General features: G+C 36.9%; 1 protein-coding gene across 8 annotated transcripts in view; it reads right to left on the bottom strand.

The window, feature by feature from the left end:
- Nucleotides 1-17,757, bottom strand: part of VTI1A (vesicle transport through interaction with t-SNAREs 1A) — a 351,973-nt gene that overhangs the window by 318,992 nt on the left and 15,224 nt on the right. For all 8 annotated transcript variants that reach the window (XM_087432589.1, XM_014785741.2, XM_087432590.1 and 5 more), the window contains exon 3: nt 17,141-17,251. In XM_087432589.1, the coding sequence (XP_087288715.1) occupies nt 17,141-17,251 (111 nt within the window). The remainder of the gene's footprint in view (nt 1-17,140; nt 17,252-17,757) is intronic.

The following is a 17,757-nucleotide window of genomic DNA, read 5'->3' as shown; positions in this document are numbered from 1 at the left end:
AACTTTCGCCAGTTTTGAAATGCCAAGCATTCCCATTTTCAACGTTGTTAAACAACAGAGCTCACTGAGAGCATGGAGGTTGAGCCCTGCATTCTAGAGCTGAAGAAGCGGAGGCACAATGACTTGCTCAGTGGCACTCAGCTAGTTAGTATCCGAGCTGACACCCAAAGCCAGAACTCTTGACCCTTAACCCAGTGTCCTTACCACTGTGTCACACTGCCTCTCTCGGTTTACAGCCTATTTGAAATAAAAGTAGTGGGGTTAGTGAACCAAGCCTTCTTTAAATTCTACACATTGGAACTAGCAGGGATTTTAGTGACTCTTTAAGATAAATGTTAGAAAGCAGTATGATTTAGTAGCTTTAGAGTCAGATAGATTTGATTTCAAGTCTTGGATACAAATTATGAGACCATGGGAAAGTGTCTTAGCTTTTTATAACGTCCTATGTCTGAACTATAAAGTGGCTGTGAAGAATAAATGATGTACAACATGATATCTAGCCTATGAGAGACCCTCAATTGTTAATTCTCTCTCCCTCTCCCTCTAAAATCCCTATCAGTCATCATTCTAAATTAAATGGTTCTCAGAGATAATTTTGCCTCAGAGGTGACATTTGGAATATCTGGAGACATTTTTTGATTGTCACAACTGGGGTGGGGTAGGGTAGTCTACTGGCATTTAGTGTGTAAAGGCCAGAGACGTTGCTAAACAAGGCACAGGACAGCTTCTCTACACCCCCAACAAAGAATTATCCAGCCCAAAATTTCAATAGTACTGAGGTTGAGAAACCTTGTTCTAGACCAAAGAGAAAGACTACCCATTACCACCGGTCTTCAGTTAAAAGAGAGATCATATCTTTTCTACCCCCAAAGGCAAGCATCCTTACTTTACCAAGTATCAATATCAAGAAAGAAATGCATTGGATCCCCTAAGTTTATGACGTGGAGTACAAAAATATAACCGGGTTAATATTCCTTGCTGTGTGGATTCGTCTGATTATTTGCATATGATAGATTTGCACACAAATCTATATTTCCAGACACAAAGAAAGATTATTTCCTTAGAATCTACCTGAAGGAGTAATAATTAGCTAAAAAGATGTATATTTCTGGGATCTTTATGGATTTTTGTTTTTAATTGGAGGACTGGAAAATTCTTTAGGCAAATTTGAACTTAATGACAACATCAGTTTGTACTTTGAGATATTTCTTAGTACTACCTAGATTCCAAAAAGACATTAAAAGTATCAGGATACAGCAGGAGCAGGCAGATTATTGTATGAGTCCCAACAAACTGGCACCGGAGACAGTTGCTGCCGGCATCCTCACCCTTCTGGTATATACTGGTACCTTCCCTCCCTTTCTCTTACACTTTTATTTTCCTCTACTCCTACTTTCTTTTCTCTGCTATCTATGCCTCTTGTCACTTGCCAGTGACAGTTATTTAGCCCCAGACATAACAGAACTCGAAAGACAAAATGCCTTGATTTAGTGGCAAGGTTTCAATGATGCTCTCTGGGAGGTAAGAAAGAGAATCGTGGGTGTACTTTAATTTGCACTCTCTAGGCAGTATGCATACTTATATAAAAAGATTTTGCAGAGATATAGTAAAAGAGACCCCATTCTGAAAAACATTACCAAGAGCTTAAGAAATACAGCTGCTCATAATTTATCTACTAATATTAAAAAATATAGTTAGTATTTCTAATTTTGCTAGGTTTAAAATCATTCCTCTTCAGAGTGAAAGGTAAACTCTTAATACAAAGGGACTACTGTAAATGAATTTGGTCTTGGAAATTTTTTTCAGAAAACGCCACAATATGGTATATTTTAAATATCAGTCTGAGCCACAGTGCCATCTATGGCTACATTCCATTTGAATTAGAAAGCATAATTTTGCTACTTTGACAGTCTCTGAAAAGACTAGGAAGACAGAAAGCCCTCTCAGATACAAAATGCACTGACAAAAATCTCACCCCAAATCTGTATTTCCAGACACATGGAAAGATTACGTCCTTAGGATCTATCTGAGGGAGTAATCTAAAAAGACATAAATTTGTGAATCTTGTGATGAAAACATTTTGAAATTACATACTTACATAAGGATAATCTCTCTGACTGCAGAGTCTATAGTAAAATAATATACTCATAAACCAAGGCTCTTCAATCAATTCACTATGTTTAAAAAAAAAGGAGAAAATAACAATTATTTTACTTTAAGAAAGATTTTAAAATAGCAATTAGGACACACGATAGTATCTTTTTCTATTCTGAGCCTTTTTTGACTACAGTTCAGAAATAGTTTAAAAGTTATTTCATAATTAAAAACTCTAAATACCATTTGATATGATGATCATAAGACTGAAATTGATATCATAAGCTATGGGTTATGTCAAGTTAGAAATTTTCCAACCTGGCCACAAAAGGAACTTCAATTTTCCCCCTAAACAAGAGACAAGAAATCCTCTAGTAATTCTGCTATCAAGTTGTAAGTTATTTTCCCCACACCACTGCACAGCTATCATCATTTGGAACCAAGTAGATTTTCTCTTTCTTTCTGTTCCAAATTTACTCGGCTTACTGCCAAGAGAAAATACAGACACAGGGGAGGCGAAGAGCAATTCCGTTAAGATCAATGAAGATGTTGGCCATAACAGAATCCTATTTATCCATCACATCCGTACTTCTTTTTCTCTGATTAGAGATTACTAGCAATTTCTTGACAATTCTTGTACAAAATTAAGTTACAATCAGTCTTGCAAGACTTCACAGGGGGAAGAAAAAAATATATATATATAGTTATTCCTACTATGTAAATCCAGAAACAACATATATATAACTTTTATAACTATATTTCTGTTCTTATAAGGGACTTAATATACGTGTTTCCAAAGCAGGTAAAAGTACATATTTATAAAGAAAAAATTCACATGAAGACGTTCTATTGGCACTGGTTTAGGGTAAGGTCAAAGGCACAGTCTATGTAGTAGTATGAAATTAAAGGCGGACAGTTTTGTTTTGTTCTAAGCTCAAGATTTAAAATATTCATTTTGCCACCTTGGGAGAAAAATTATTCATGCTATGGCTTCTCTGTTGTCCCCAAATAAAGGTTATCATAGTAACTAACTTTAAACCAAAATGAAATTAATTTTTAAAGTAATTTGATATAAAAGAAATGTGGGTAATTGTCACTATAAGATGCTAGATTTTGCCAACTTAAAAAAAATGTATTTAAAATAATAGCATTGAGGATTTGACAGAAAAAAATGAAAATAAGTTAAATGGCACTGCAACTCATATGAAAGAAAGAGCTTCATTGTTTTAAATGCTTCATTAAATATGAAGCCACCACATTATCCAGCACATGCAATCTTTCAATTGCTTCTAATCACAAACGAGATAAAGGCCGAAGTTCCTCAACCTAACCAACGAGGCTTTGCCGAGCTCTCAAGCTCATCAAGCTCTGATGCCCAAGTCGTACCCCACACCAATTAAATCACATTGCCTGGGAGTGGGCGCTGGGCATTAGGACTTTTCAAAGACCCCCTCGGTGATTCTAATGTGTTGCAAAGTTTGGGAACAAAGACTGTAGCCCCATATTTTCCACCTGAAGCAGTAGCAAACACTCTAGGCCTCCCCTTCCCCGCTTCCACGATACTACCAGCCCCCCTTTGTTTATGTTCTTTCAACCTGAATAGACCCTGCTTCTCTCCAATTCCTCCTCATCCTTCTGGTCTCAGTTTGGTATTACCTCCTAGTGGGTGCCTTCCCTCACAACCCCCACTTCATTCACACACAGACACCTGGCTTGGAGGCCCCTCCCTGAAAGTATGCCCTTTCACATACTATCCCATCAGAGCCTCCATAATTTTACTGACCACAGCATTATAATTATTAAGACTATGAGCACCTTGAAAATATGTCTTACTCCTCTTTTGATCCCTTGCACAATGTTTCATGCATAATAGGTACTAAATATATGTAAGTTGTTTATAGTAATCCATACCCAAATAACAACTGCTGAAAACCACCAAAGTTAAAACTAACTTTGATGGAGTGAATAGAAAGAATAACAGCTTCAAAGTTCTCCTCCTCAGCTTCCTCATTTGTTTTTTAGTTTGAAATTATTTTAATATTACTTGTTTTACTAATGAGAACTTGATTTAAATCATTTTAGCTTCTACCATATTATTTCTAGCTGCATGTTACATTGCCATTACGTTACATTTGGGAATATGCTCAACCAAATTCTCAGTACATGATGATACTTGGAACTTTTTAATTATAAAGCTATTTGGTTGTTTTCTTTAGGTATGCTAAAGTCAATTCTTTGTTGATATTAGTGACAATATTTAACAGATATTATAAGATGTTCCTCCTTCTCCTTCTCAATACTGGTATGTTAGGCCAGTGACATAACAATGCAAAATTGGTGAATTCAAATAGTCTCTGGGAAATGTCAGTTATTAGAAATTAGGGAAGAAATGGGAAGAAAATCCAAAGTAAATAATTCAATGTGTATTTTGAAGGCTGGATGAACAACTCAGTACAAATATAACTCTAATTAGTAATATGATACATACAGTAAAATGATATAAAATAATATATACTATTCTAATTCTTCTACCTTTAATTCTGACTCTACTACACAAGGTCAAGGAGAAACCTTGCTTGCATAGATTTATTTCTAAGATGCTTTTACAAAATGAAATGTGCTAGAATATACAAGCAATCCAATTTAGAAGGTCGTATCTGAGAATAAAATGGGAGAGTTCATCTTTCAATCCTTTGTGTAAACTGAGTGAGGCTCCCGAAGCACTGAGAATGAAAGTTTACAGTTTTAGGATCTTAAAGGAATCTTCTGATTCTGAGATACTTTAACCTCTAAACTCTTTCATTATAGGATTACTACTTGTGCACAGCAAAGTCACTGACTGAAAGTCAGTGCAGTTCTCAAAGTATTTCCACATTTATTGTCTTATTTGACCCTCATATTCCCCCATTAGGTAGGCGGAACTGATATGATGATCCAAGTTTGCAGATACAGAGACTGAAGCGCAGAATGAATACACCACGGCTGAGGTCTCAGGTCTGCAGTCCCCGGGCTTGTCTCACTATTTCACACTTCCTCTCTTGGCTACGGCATGGTCTATGACCAAATTTAGCTGGCATACAATATTAGAAAAATATGGGATGGACCACTTCTAACAAATGTCTAACAATATGTACATAATAATTTTGAAGTGTAAATAAAGTTTCCAAATATGGGCCCTAGACCAGAGGGCATTTGAAATGGATAGCACTGAACCATGTTCTTTTAAAAAAGTAGAAAAAGAAAAATGTTAAGTTCATTAAAACTAAAAAGAATATAAATCTGCAAGATTCTAACCATGGAGATAGTTTTCTCCTTTCTAAGCTTTACTGTAAAAATCACATATGTCCATAAATAAAACTCTCGTCTTAATTCAGTTGAAATTTATTTGTAGACTAGGTTTATATAAAAAGATCAAAATAAGAAAACAATGAAACAAAAAATGTCAGTCATTCAATATGCAAAGATGCAACGTTCCATTATGAAAGTCAAAGGGGGTCCAGTAAAAAGTTCAGAGGAGATTAACAAAGGGCATCCTTGTTTTAAAGTACAGAATACATGTTTAAGAAACTCATTTCAGTTCTATAATTGGACATTTCACACCAAGGCCAATGCCATGCAATGTGACTTTCCAAACCATAAAATCTGACACTCTCTCTCCATTTTAAGACCGCAATTACAGGTCAAATTCTTCATAACCGGTAACACAAATCTCCATTTTTTCACAGTAGATTTCCAAGTCCAAGACAGTGTAACTTGTTTTAAACAATATTTAACAGAACCAAATGGAGAATGAGAAAATTTGGACATTACCTTAGAAGCTTCTGTGATGGAGACTGACCTATAGTAGCTTTTGTGAATTTGCAAACACATAAGGAGCCTCAAGAACTAATAAAATGCACCCAGGATGGAATCACGTTTCTTGATGTTTCCCAATGTAAGCACACTCAAGCATTTCAGAGGCATTTCTAGCAAAGGTGTTGTATCCGTGATTTGATGAACTTTTTAAAAGAAGGGCCAAAAGAGCAATTTGATTCCACGTTTGTTATTTGTTTTTACTCTTAAATACGATTTTTCCATTTTGGGGAATGAAAGGACACAAAGTTAAACAAAACAACTTAAGCAAAAAATGAGACTATCTGTTCGCATGGTCCATTTCCTAGTAGCCTTCCAAGGACTTGAAATGAAGAGAAAAGTCTCTGGAGAAATCTTTTCTAGCCCCATTTTAACTTCTTGTACAGGAAAGCTTAAAATAGTTGACATAGCAAAACTCTTCAACCACTATTACACAGTTTAAAAACCTTCACCCTAGAGATCAGATCTGGCTCAGTCTTCATCACAAGCGACTAAAGGCTCCTAAAAGCTATATGCTAAGTCAAAAGTGCCTAATCTGTTTTAAGTTTTGTTCTGAACCTCACAAATGTGGAACTAGATAAAAGACAATAAGAATGGCATAAAAAGCAAGTGAGGATTCATGAAAAAAGAAATGAGAAGTAAAAGTCAGAGCCATGGTGTGTCATTTCCACTTGCTAACTGACTTCAGTGTAGCAAAGCGGAAATTTGACATGCTTTATTAGAATAGTTTTGTAACCCTAGGGCCTAAGTATGAAATCTCTAGTTCAGTCAGTGGGATAAAATAATGCAATTGTGAGTTTTGAGATCCCTAGGAAGTAAGCTTTAAGAGGGCAATGAACACGTGGGCATCGGTTCTGTATGGAGCCTCGGCCTCACCTTCAGCTGCTCTGGCAACATCACTACCACGGCATCACTGTCTCCACCTTAAGGTTGGGCATTTACCAGGAGAGTGACTGGCAAGCACTTTGATGAAAGGCATTTCACTTAAAAATCAATTAGCTACTTTTCTTTCCAAGGAATAGTATACCACACATGAAAAATGAGCATGACTCACAGGCAAAACCAAGGAAAAAAGGCTTGTCTTTTAAACTACATAGTACTTTTCCTAGGGAAATTCAACAGGGGTTCCACAAATCTTGATAACACAGTCTCTGACCATATATTTACAGACTATCAGACTATTTTTGGGTATGGGACAGTTTATAAGCAACCAGTAAAAAGTTTACTATTTATGAGCAAACAATTTAACATTAAAACAGAACTGGCTTTTTGACAATGGCAATTAGCTTCTTCATGTTCCAAACAGTAAATAACATTTTCCCATTAATTTTTAAACCAATGTGGCTTTAACTTAAAATAAACTGTACATCAAAAGAATGGAAAATACACAGCCAGGAACACAATTTGACGAATTGGATTTATTTAGTTTATTTATCTAAACAGGGACCATTGGATCTCTTTAATAGGCTGACAGTTGCACTGGGCTGGTTAATAAAACATTCAACAGTGTCTTCAGCCAATATAGAAATGCAAATCTCATCAGAAATATTTTATTCATGAGGCAGTAATTTCAGTTACTACCAGCTCCTTTTTTAAAAAATGGCACTGCAAATAAACAGTGCCATCTAGTGACTAACAATGAAGCCAAATTTGTCACAGGTTTATAATTAATCTTTCAAAATTTTACCTTTTTTTATCTTTCCTCTTTACTTCTTAGGTAAGATCAAAGTGGCAAGGCAAAACAAATAAACAACAGAAAAGTCAATAATAATTTGTTAAGTCATTTAAGAAGGATTATAAGAAGAGACAACTACATTAAAACCAATAAGCTTCGTATTTTTTTTCCTTTTTAAAGCAATTTAACACTGTCCCTGGAAATATACACTTCATCTACTTAGAAAACTCAAACCATAGAAATACCATGAAGTTGTAACAAAAATTTGCTCCTTCTGCCATAAAGTGGCACTGTGACTTTAATTCCAATGATGATAAAAAAAATTATAAGTAGGTAGGAAAAAATATTCCAATAAAACTGCAAAATCCAACCAGAGATCTGACACCAAATTTTAAAAAAATTTACACACACAGGAATATGTGAGTGCACACACACAGTGTATCAATATCAGTACACACTTCAACTTTGCCAATGACTACAGTGGACATGGAAGTCATTTTTGAAGGTCATAAAGCTCTACAGGAGCTAAAGGCAATGGTCTACAGCCCAAAGCAGTCATCATAAATACAGTTACACTGGAAGAAAGTGTCAGAGCTTCCACAGTGAAGAAAATCTATTAAGGCCAACCTCAAATTCAGTGCATAAGACCAAGGACAAAATATTTAACACACACTACTGTTACATTCAAGTACACATGGTGGGAAGAAGGGTCAAGAACATGAACCTTTTATAGCGTCTTGGATTAGGAGACCAGAGTGACACACAAGCACAGATCAGCCCCCAAGAGGCATCACTACGGCTGAAAACAGATTTTTGGTCTCTTCCCTTTCTGGTGGGTCCATTTCCTGTGTCAGCCTTTGAAATGACTGGAGGCTGTGTGAGTAGAAGATTTATCAAGGCCAAAGCCTGGAATGAGAATCCTACGAACAAAGAAGGCCAATTGCATGACGATTTTCTAATCATTTTACCTAGTGCGGCCTTAGGAATCACCGTCTTAAGGAAATAACTACAAACGAGGAAAATCATGTATGTGCACTTAAATACAGTATCATTTTCTCCCTTGAAGGTCATAGTCATATCCAGATAACTAAACTATTCTTCAGTTTCTGATTAAGAAATATTGAAAATGTAAAATGAGTTTAGTTTTAGAGCAGATATTGAGGGCCATGCATATGTGCTATCTTACCAACATTAATAGATCTTCCGCGGAAGAGTATCTTAGAAAAAGAAAACACAGTTGTATTTAATTCTAGAGTTGTAAAATCCCCATAATAACAGATAATAACAGTATCTTTCCATATAACTGTAGATTAAATGAGTAATGCATATAAAGTACTTAGCCCTGGTCTACCTATAATTTTTATTTCTTAAATCACATTCTAACATAGACAAGATACAGAGAAAGAACAACAAAAATGATCTGATGAGTCACAATAAAAATGTAATTCCAAGGACTATTTTAATAAGAGCTATAATATTGTTGATACCCTCTGATTTGGTACTCTTCCTTCTGAGAAATGACCCTGATGACATCATCCTGTTCTAATATGTTCACTGCAGCACAATTAATGATGGAGGGAATAAATGGAAATATATTAGGATTCAACAAAAGATGAGGTAACATCACTGGTTGAAATATTACGCACCCATTAAAATGGTCAAGAATTTATGGAAATGGAAAAAAACCAATGTTAGAATGTTGTGTTTAAAAAAAGTGGAAAACTGTGGATTGAGTAACTTCATTATGATGTAAAATAAAACAATAAATTATGCAAGGGAGAGAGGAAGGGAAGATTGGAAGGAAACAAATCAAAATGTAAAATGTGGATCTTTTGGGTAATAGGGCTAAGCTGATTTTTTTTCTTCTTTCTACTCTTCTTTATTTTCAGAATATTCTATAATGAGTAGGTATTATTTTTACAGAGAATCAGTCAACAAACATAATTTTTTTGAATGACAAGCATATTTATTAAGTGCACATAGTGGAGGAAAATTTCCTTTCTGGGATGGTTTGTCCAGTCTGGCTTTCTTATTTCTTTTTAGAATGCACTTATGTTCCTGCAAGAAGGATAAGCTGATGCTATAATTGCAACATATGACCACTGACACTACCCAAATCTCTAAAACATGCCTTCATGGTTTTCTACAGTTTCCACAGAATAGAAGTAAAATATCCCAGGAGGTCATAAGAAGCGAAAAGATAAAATGTAAACAGAAGCATCAAGTTCTTGACCTTTCAACAAGAATCCAAATTTAAAAGAGTTCATCTGTCTCATTTGCACTTCTTTGGCCTATCTTAGACTTAAAAAAAAAAACAAAACAGAATACGGCTGGCTCCTGGCTTCGCTCATAAACCCGGATACTCAAGTTGTCCATTCACCTGTGAAAAGCGAGAGTGCAGGTAGTCACAGTAAAAGCTTCAAGCTGTTCCACAACATCCTTTGAACCCTGACCTAAGGGACCAGCTCCGATAGTCTGTAGGTAGTTGGGTTTCTAGGACCATTCAGCCTCACTGCTGAGACTGTCAATAGAAGTGCTATTCTCTGATGTAGACAGCTCTGCACTAGCAGCTGGTCTAACAATCACATCACATAGCCTGCCAAACAGGAAAAGGACAGCATTCAGGCACCACTGACCTAGGATAGAAGTGAACTTGAGACGGGCTAAAAAGCTCTACTTCTAACATTCATCACAATCTAATCCTCCACCCCCAATCCTGTATGTGCGTGTACTTCTTAAAGGACGTTCACCTTTGTTACAAGAAAAAAGAAATATGCAACTATACAAATCAACCACAAGATGGCGTGAGCACAACAGTACAATATCAGATGTAAAAGGCATTCAACACACCACCTCTTCATAGCTTTTGGAACCTTATCTTGGTACGTCACTTACTTGTTCCTTTCTTTTTCTACTTACTGGGACTTAGTAAAGCATTTTATACAACATTAGGGTTTTTTTGTTTTTGTTTGTACAAGTTTAGGGTTTTTTTGTTTGATTTTATTTTCTTAAGAAGCAAACAATAATCTTGAAAAATCAACTACATTTTCCCTCCTTTTAGCTGGTTCATTTTCCTGGAATATCCTGACATGACCATGCTCAAGCTAACCTCACACCAATACTGAAGGAAGAACTTACAAGAACAGCTTAAATACATGAATTCTAATTTTTTCTAAAGTTGCTCTCAAATACAATAAGAGACTATTAAATCAATTTTTATGGAAATGTGAGATTGGGGGTAGGGGATTGCAAAGGATCCTGGAGAGAACATTGGAATATGTGTTCAGGTTATCTGATTCTGGTCCTGGCTCTAAACAGCGGTGCGACTTTAAGGTAAATCATTTGGTCTCCCAGGTCCTCCATTTCCTCCTCTAAACAATAGGGTGACTGGATTTTAACTTCTCTGGACCTAATAGTCCAAGTTACTCTGAGACTATAAGAAGTGAAAAATGAACAATATGAGGCTATAAGAGGCCAAAAGTCAAGAAGAATGGAATTAGGCAAGTGAGCAGAATCATCAGGAATAGCAACAGTATAAAAGGCAACATAAAGATGACCTCTGCCTCCCCATACCTTCCCACAATTATGAATACAAATTAAAACCCAAATTTTAAAATCTTTTAAGTAGGTATTTATTCAGTTACAAATTAAATTCTATGATAGGTCATTGTACACAGTAGAGTATTATTTTTTCATTCTCAGATGTATACAATTATCTGCTAAGGATTAATAAACATTAAAACTACACTGAACTTTCATGCCAGTCATGACAGAGTAATTGGTACAAGACTAACCCTTCTGCTCTAAAGAACTATAAAAATTGACAAAATATATGAAGCAATTGTTTTAAAAAATGGACAACAGGCAGCACAGGACTGCAATCCCTTGGAGAAGAGAAACACTAGAATGAGCCCTTATAATCTCCACTGCTCTCAGCCTCTAGGTACTTTCCAGATTACAGCACGTGGGGGTGGAGCCCCAGTGGAGCACAGGATCACTGAGCTTAGGAAGCAGACATTGGAGTTTGGGACTGCTGAGATGGGTGAAATTTAGAGAAGGGAGGCACCAAGAGAAAGAGCTCTGAAATCTATAAAGAGGTCTCTTGAAGTCTTTGGCTGGGAATGAACTTGCATATTCAGAGGGCAAGATCCCATGAGGTCCTGGAGAGAACAGGTATTGGAGAGCTATGGATGGAATGGAGATTCTGGAGGTCACCCAAAGCAGGGGGACAGAATTCTGACCAAACAGAGGACAGAGCATTCACTGAATGCTCCAGTCATTCAAATGGAACCCAAGAAAGGCCACACCTCAAAAGCTGGACTATGCTAGACATGCCTTAACAAGGCTTAACAATAAGCTTTGAAAGGATCAGTCTGATCTGTTAGTAAATTATCTGCTTGCCCAAATAAAGCTCAACATTCTCGAAAACATGCATTGTCAACAAAGGTGATGTCATACCCATGGAGGTAAAAATTGGTTCTTGGGAGGTTGAAGAATCTTAGATATTACAAAAATGTGGCCCTCCAAAGGGCCATGGTACATGAACATATGTACAGACATACAGTATATCTGTGGTATTAAAATTTTATGGGGGGGGGAGGCCGGTCCCGTGGCTTAGTGGTTAAGTACGCGCGTTCCGCTACTGGCAGCCCAGGGTTCGGATCCCAGGCGCACACGGACGCACCACTTCTCCAGCCATGCTGAGGCCACATCCCAAATACAGCAACTAGAAGGATGTGCAACTATGACCAATACAACTATCTACTGGGGCTTTGGGGAAAAAAAAGAGGAGGATTGGCAATGGATGTTAGCTCAGAGCCAGTCTTCCTCAGCAAAAAGAGGAGGATTAGCACGGATGTTAGCTCAGGGCTGAACTTCCTCACACACAAAAAAAATTTATGGGGTGTGGGGCCAGCCCAGGGGCATAGTGATTAAGTTCGTGCACTCCGCTTTGGTGGCCTGGGGTTTGCAGGTTTAGATCCTGGGCGCGGACCTACACGCTGCTCATCAAGCCATGCTATGCTGGTATCCCACATACAAAATAGAGGAAGATGGGCACAGAAGTTAGCTCAGGGCTAATCTTCCTCAGCAAAAAGAGGATTGGCTGGATGTTAGCTCAGAGCCAGCCTTTCTCACACACACACACACAAAAATTTAACGGGGGGAAGGGGCACTTGGGGAAAAAATGTCTAAAAAGATTCCTTAGAGGGATGATACTAAAAAAAGGTTGAGATGCACTGCTCTAGAGGAAACCAACAAAATCTAGACTGTTAATGTATGATCCACAACATGAAGCATATGATAATAAAATTACTAGTCCTGTGAAGAAGCAGTGGAACAGAATAGAAATCTTAGAAGTTGAGCTGGATTTTATTCAGCAGGCAATGAGGGCTCTGTAAGATTCTGTGGCTGTTCCACAAAACAGTGTGACATATTCAGATCAGTGTATTAGAAAGATAATTCTGGAGTGGTGCGGAGGGTGTTTTGAGTGGGAGAAAAATAGACGGAGGAAAGGCACTACAAACATCCGGATTCGGAAACATGAAGGCTTCCAGCAGCGGAGACGAAAGCAGGAGAGAGTTACGTGGCAGGATTGTTAATTCTCAGTGACCAACCGGATGTGCAAAGTGATGGAGAGAGAAAAATTAAAGATAACTCTGAAGTGACTAGTACTTGTCAAATGTAAGTGTTCGTGTTCAAGGGACGCTGGGGTAGAAGTGTCCAGGAAGTAGTAAGAAGTATGAATCTAGAGCTATAGAGAGGTCTGGGTTAGAAATGCAGGTTAGTAGAGACGTGGTCACTGAAGCCACAGGAGTGGATGACAACACACGGTGTAAGACAGTGGAGTAAGTGGAAAAGAAGACTGAAGAATCCAGGTATCTAAGCGACAGGCAGAGGAGGAGGAGGGGCCAAGAAAAGAAAGCAAGTGGACAACGGGGTCAAAGAAAAAAGGATTGAGTTGTCCTCTGTCTTTCCCCATTGGCATAAATCTTGCCCCAAAGTCTTGATACTACAAGCGGAATAGAGAGCTGCTTCATTTGCAATAAACATAGAGAGATGAAGGACCATCTCTGCTATTTTTCTCTTGGGAGTCAATATTTCTAGATATGGCATATCATGATAAGAAAGTTATCAAATATCTTCAAGAAGATATTCTTCATTCCTTTAAAAAAACAAAAGAATTAAATATAAAAGAAAAGAAGAATCAAAAGGGAGTTAAGTCAATATTTTCTACATTCTATTCAAATACTCACGTGATATGGTATGGTAAAGTGGAAAAAGCTACAAAACAGCAGTCAAAGAACCACTCACTTCTCAAAGCCCTTCAATGGTTTCTCATCAACCCAGAGTAAAGGTCAAGGTCTTTACCATGCCTACGATGCCCTCATAGATCCTTCTTCTGCCTCCCTCTGTAACCACAGGCACCTCTCTTCCTCTCTCACTCAAGCCAGAGAAAACCCCTGTAGCAAAAATAGCTACAACCACCTTGCTATTCACTCCTATCTATTTACTCACTTTATTTTCATTTATAGCATTTATCACTGCCTGAAATTGTGATACATACGTATTTATTTGTTTCTTGTCTTCCCCATTAGAATTTAAATTCCATGAGAACAAGAACTTTATCTATCTTAATCACGGCTTTTTTTCCGGGACCTACAACAGTATCAGATACATTTTAGGGCTGAAGAAAGACTTGTTGAATGAAATCCATAATCAGTCTAAGCATCTTGGTTCTATAATGTGTAAGATGGTAAAATAGCAATGCACATCTGCTCTGTCTGCTCTTCGTACAATGAAATGAAATAATGTACGTTACAGCACTTTATAAGCTGTGAGTCACTACACAATAGAAGGCGGTGGTGGTGTTGGTGAAGGATGTCTCTTGACACGGTGGAAGCAAGCTGTGATGGCAAATATACACACAAACACATGAATTCTTAATGATCGCCCGGAGGATAAATGTTTAGTTCACAGTTGCTTGTTCCATTTTTCTTTATATAGAAAATATACCTGAGAAATACTTATCCAAGTATACAATATCCAAATACCTAAAAGACTCTACCCAGAACTATACTCTTCAGGAAATAAAAAAGACTAAAGATTGGGTTAGCTGACTTAAAAGCCACAGAAGCAATTTAATTTCTGAAAAAAAATTTAAGAAGAAAAATATTAAAACTAAATTCAATGTTACAGGCTGAATTGTGTCTCCTCCAATTCATATGTTGAAGTCATAACCGTTAGTACCTCAGAATGTGACTGTCTTTGGAGATAGGGTCCTTAAAGAGTTAACTGAGTTAAAATGAAGTCATTAGAGTGGGCCTTAATCCACCATGACTGGTTTCCTTATAAGAAGATGACATCAGAACACAGACACACACAGAGGGAAGACCATGTGAAGACACTTGGAGAAGATGGCCATCCTCAAGTCAAGGAAAGAGGCCTCATAAGAAACAAACCCTGCTGACACCTTGATCTCAGACTTCCAGTCTCCAGAACTCTGAGAAAATAAATTATCACCTCGTCTGTGATACTTTGTTATGGCAGTCCTAGAAAACTAATACACTTGGTTGTTTTAGAAACCAAGAGAAAAATCTTTGGAGAAGAGTTTCATAAAGATGGGGTAAGCAAACTAAAATAATCCTTATCAATATTTTCTTTCACTTTCATCATTTATATTGAAATGTTAACTTTAATTAGAATTGTCTAAGTATAAATCTGAGTTGTCAAATTCTTAAATCAATCCAAATTTTTTACAATATCTCATATTCTTGCTGAGACTCTACCCTTCACAAAGCAGTTAAAGAAGGTTGTATCTAGCACAGAAGCACAGAAGCTAGATGGTTACATTTCTTTTCCGAATTTAGGCCCAACATAGATCCCAATTTTTTTTTTTAATTAATAGGAACACAATTTAAAAAGCAATTGCATTGGAGTCACTGATGTAGCCCATCTCAACTTCACAGGAAAATATCCATTAAAATATAAAATAAACACACATAACTGCAAATCACCCTATTTCCAGATTCTAGGTGGAATTTCTACTAGGTCCAGGACCATCTGCCTTGTAATGGAAAGGTATATTGTGGTCTAGGAGTTGCAGCCTCCAAAAGTAAAACAGCTAAGGCAGGAACAGGAAGATCCTCATAAATTCTTGACTTTCTTTATGAATCTGGACCCCAGGGTCAGAAATACAGTTGATTCACATGCCAACACATGACTCCTGTCACCCATAGATAAAGCTCAGATATTTCCTCATCTGTATCTTTTTTTTAATTTTAATTTTTAATTGTGATAAAATACATATAACATAAAATTTACCATCCTAACCATTTTTAAGTGTACAGTTAAATAGTGTTAAATACATTCACACCATTGAGCAACCCATCTCTAAAACTTTTCACCTTGCAAAACTGAAACTCTATACCTATTAAACAGTAACTGCCCATTTCCCCCTCTCTCTAGCCCCTGGCAACCACTATTATACTTTCTGCCTTTATAAATTTAACTACTCTATGTACCTCATATAAATGGAATCATATAGTATTTGTCTTTTGTGACTGGCTTATTTCACTTGACATAATGGATGAACTCAAGGTTCATCCATATCATAGCATATGTCAGAACTACCTTCATTTTTAAGGCTGAATAATATTTCATTGTATGCATGCACCACATTTTGTTTATCCATTCATCTGTCAATGGACACTTGGGATGCTTCCGTCTTTTGGTATTGCGAATAATGCTGCTATGACCATGGGTATACAAATATCTCTGAGTCCTTGCTTTCAATTCTTTTGGATATATACCCAGAAGTGGAATTGCTTAGCTCTATCTTTTCCTCTCCTATTACTTTCTAATTACTATCAATCTTAACATTATATATTTACATTTACATTCTTAAATTTGCTAGAAAGTGGGTAGAGTTGAAAGTCAGATATATAGGAAGAGAAAGCTGAATATTCTCACCGGGCAATTCACATAAAGGATCACTCATATAAATTATTCATTGACTTCCTTTTGTCTTTTTGGGGGAGGAGTGTAATGTATCCTTTTAAGACTCTAATGAAGTCTATGGAGCCTATCCCAGGAAAAAATACACATAGAAATGTACATCCAAAAATACTGGTATAATTTCAGGACATTCATGAACCCCTGAAGTCCATCTAAGAACACTCTATCTCAAAGGCAGCAAACTCTGAAAGGCCCAAAGATGGGTTTCAGAATTCTAACAAATGCTAAATACCAATAAATACTATCCAAACTCAAAGGATCACATGACTTGGATCTCTCTGTGAGTCATGAATCCAACATCCCTTCAGTTCCATCATTAGCTAGTTCCATAAGTATTTTTGGGTCCCAAGTCACAAATGATGAAAGCTATTGCTTGTCTTTTGCACAAGCTCCTGAAGATGATGCACATAACGCTAACTGAGACACGTGGAGGAAGCAATAAAAAACAGGTGAACATTCAGTTTAAAGACTGGTAAATACAGCAAAGGACGAAATTTGACTCACAAAATCTGTTTCAAGTTTTCCCATTTCTTGCTTGTAGCTTCTCATCCTGTTGCTGTACATTCCTCGACTTTGGGGTGGTATCTCTCGGACTTCCAAATCCATCTGTTCAAGCTGGAAGGGTGAGAGGAAAATGTGATTTAAACCATATGCTTATTCTTTATTTGACCAGATGTTTAGAGCTGAAAGGATTTAATTCCAATTCCTCATTTTACACTTGAGGAACCAGGCCCAGGGAGCTAACTAACCATGATCAAATAACACTGGGAGTACTTTTGTGCTTAATTTTTGTTTAGGTCAACAAATAGTTACTGAATGCTTGCCAAGTGACACACAGAGTAACAAAGTGCTTCCTTTGTCAAGAATTTCTTTTAAAACATGCATTAATCCAAACATCCTCAATAATAATGATTTTAATATCCTTGGAGTACTCTATCATTCAATTCAACCTGGTCTGGTCTTCTGACCCAAAAGCAGCAGAACTATGGAAAGATAAACCAAACCATTATTTCTACCATTACTCTATGAAATGTCAGCCCAGCCTTAGTCATTTGGTGAAAATTCTTCTGGAAAGTCTTTTCTAATTAGGAAAATCACATGTCAACTAACATGTGATCTCG

This window comes from Ceratotherium simum, chromosome 6 (genome assembly GCF_057802395.1).
Source record: "Ceratotherium simum simum isolate JZ-2026a chromosome 6, ASM5780239v1, whole genome shotgun sequence".
NCBI lineage: Eukaryota > Metazoa > Chordata > Mammalia > Perissodactyla > Rhinocerotidae > Ceratotherium > Ceratotherium simum.
This window is presented reverse-complemented; position numbering and strand designations above follow the sequence as displayed.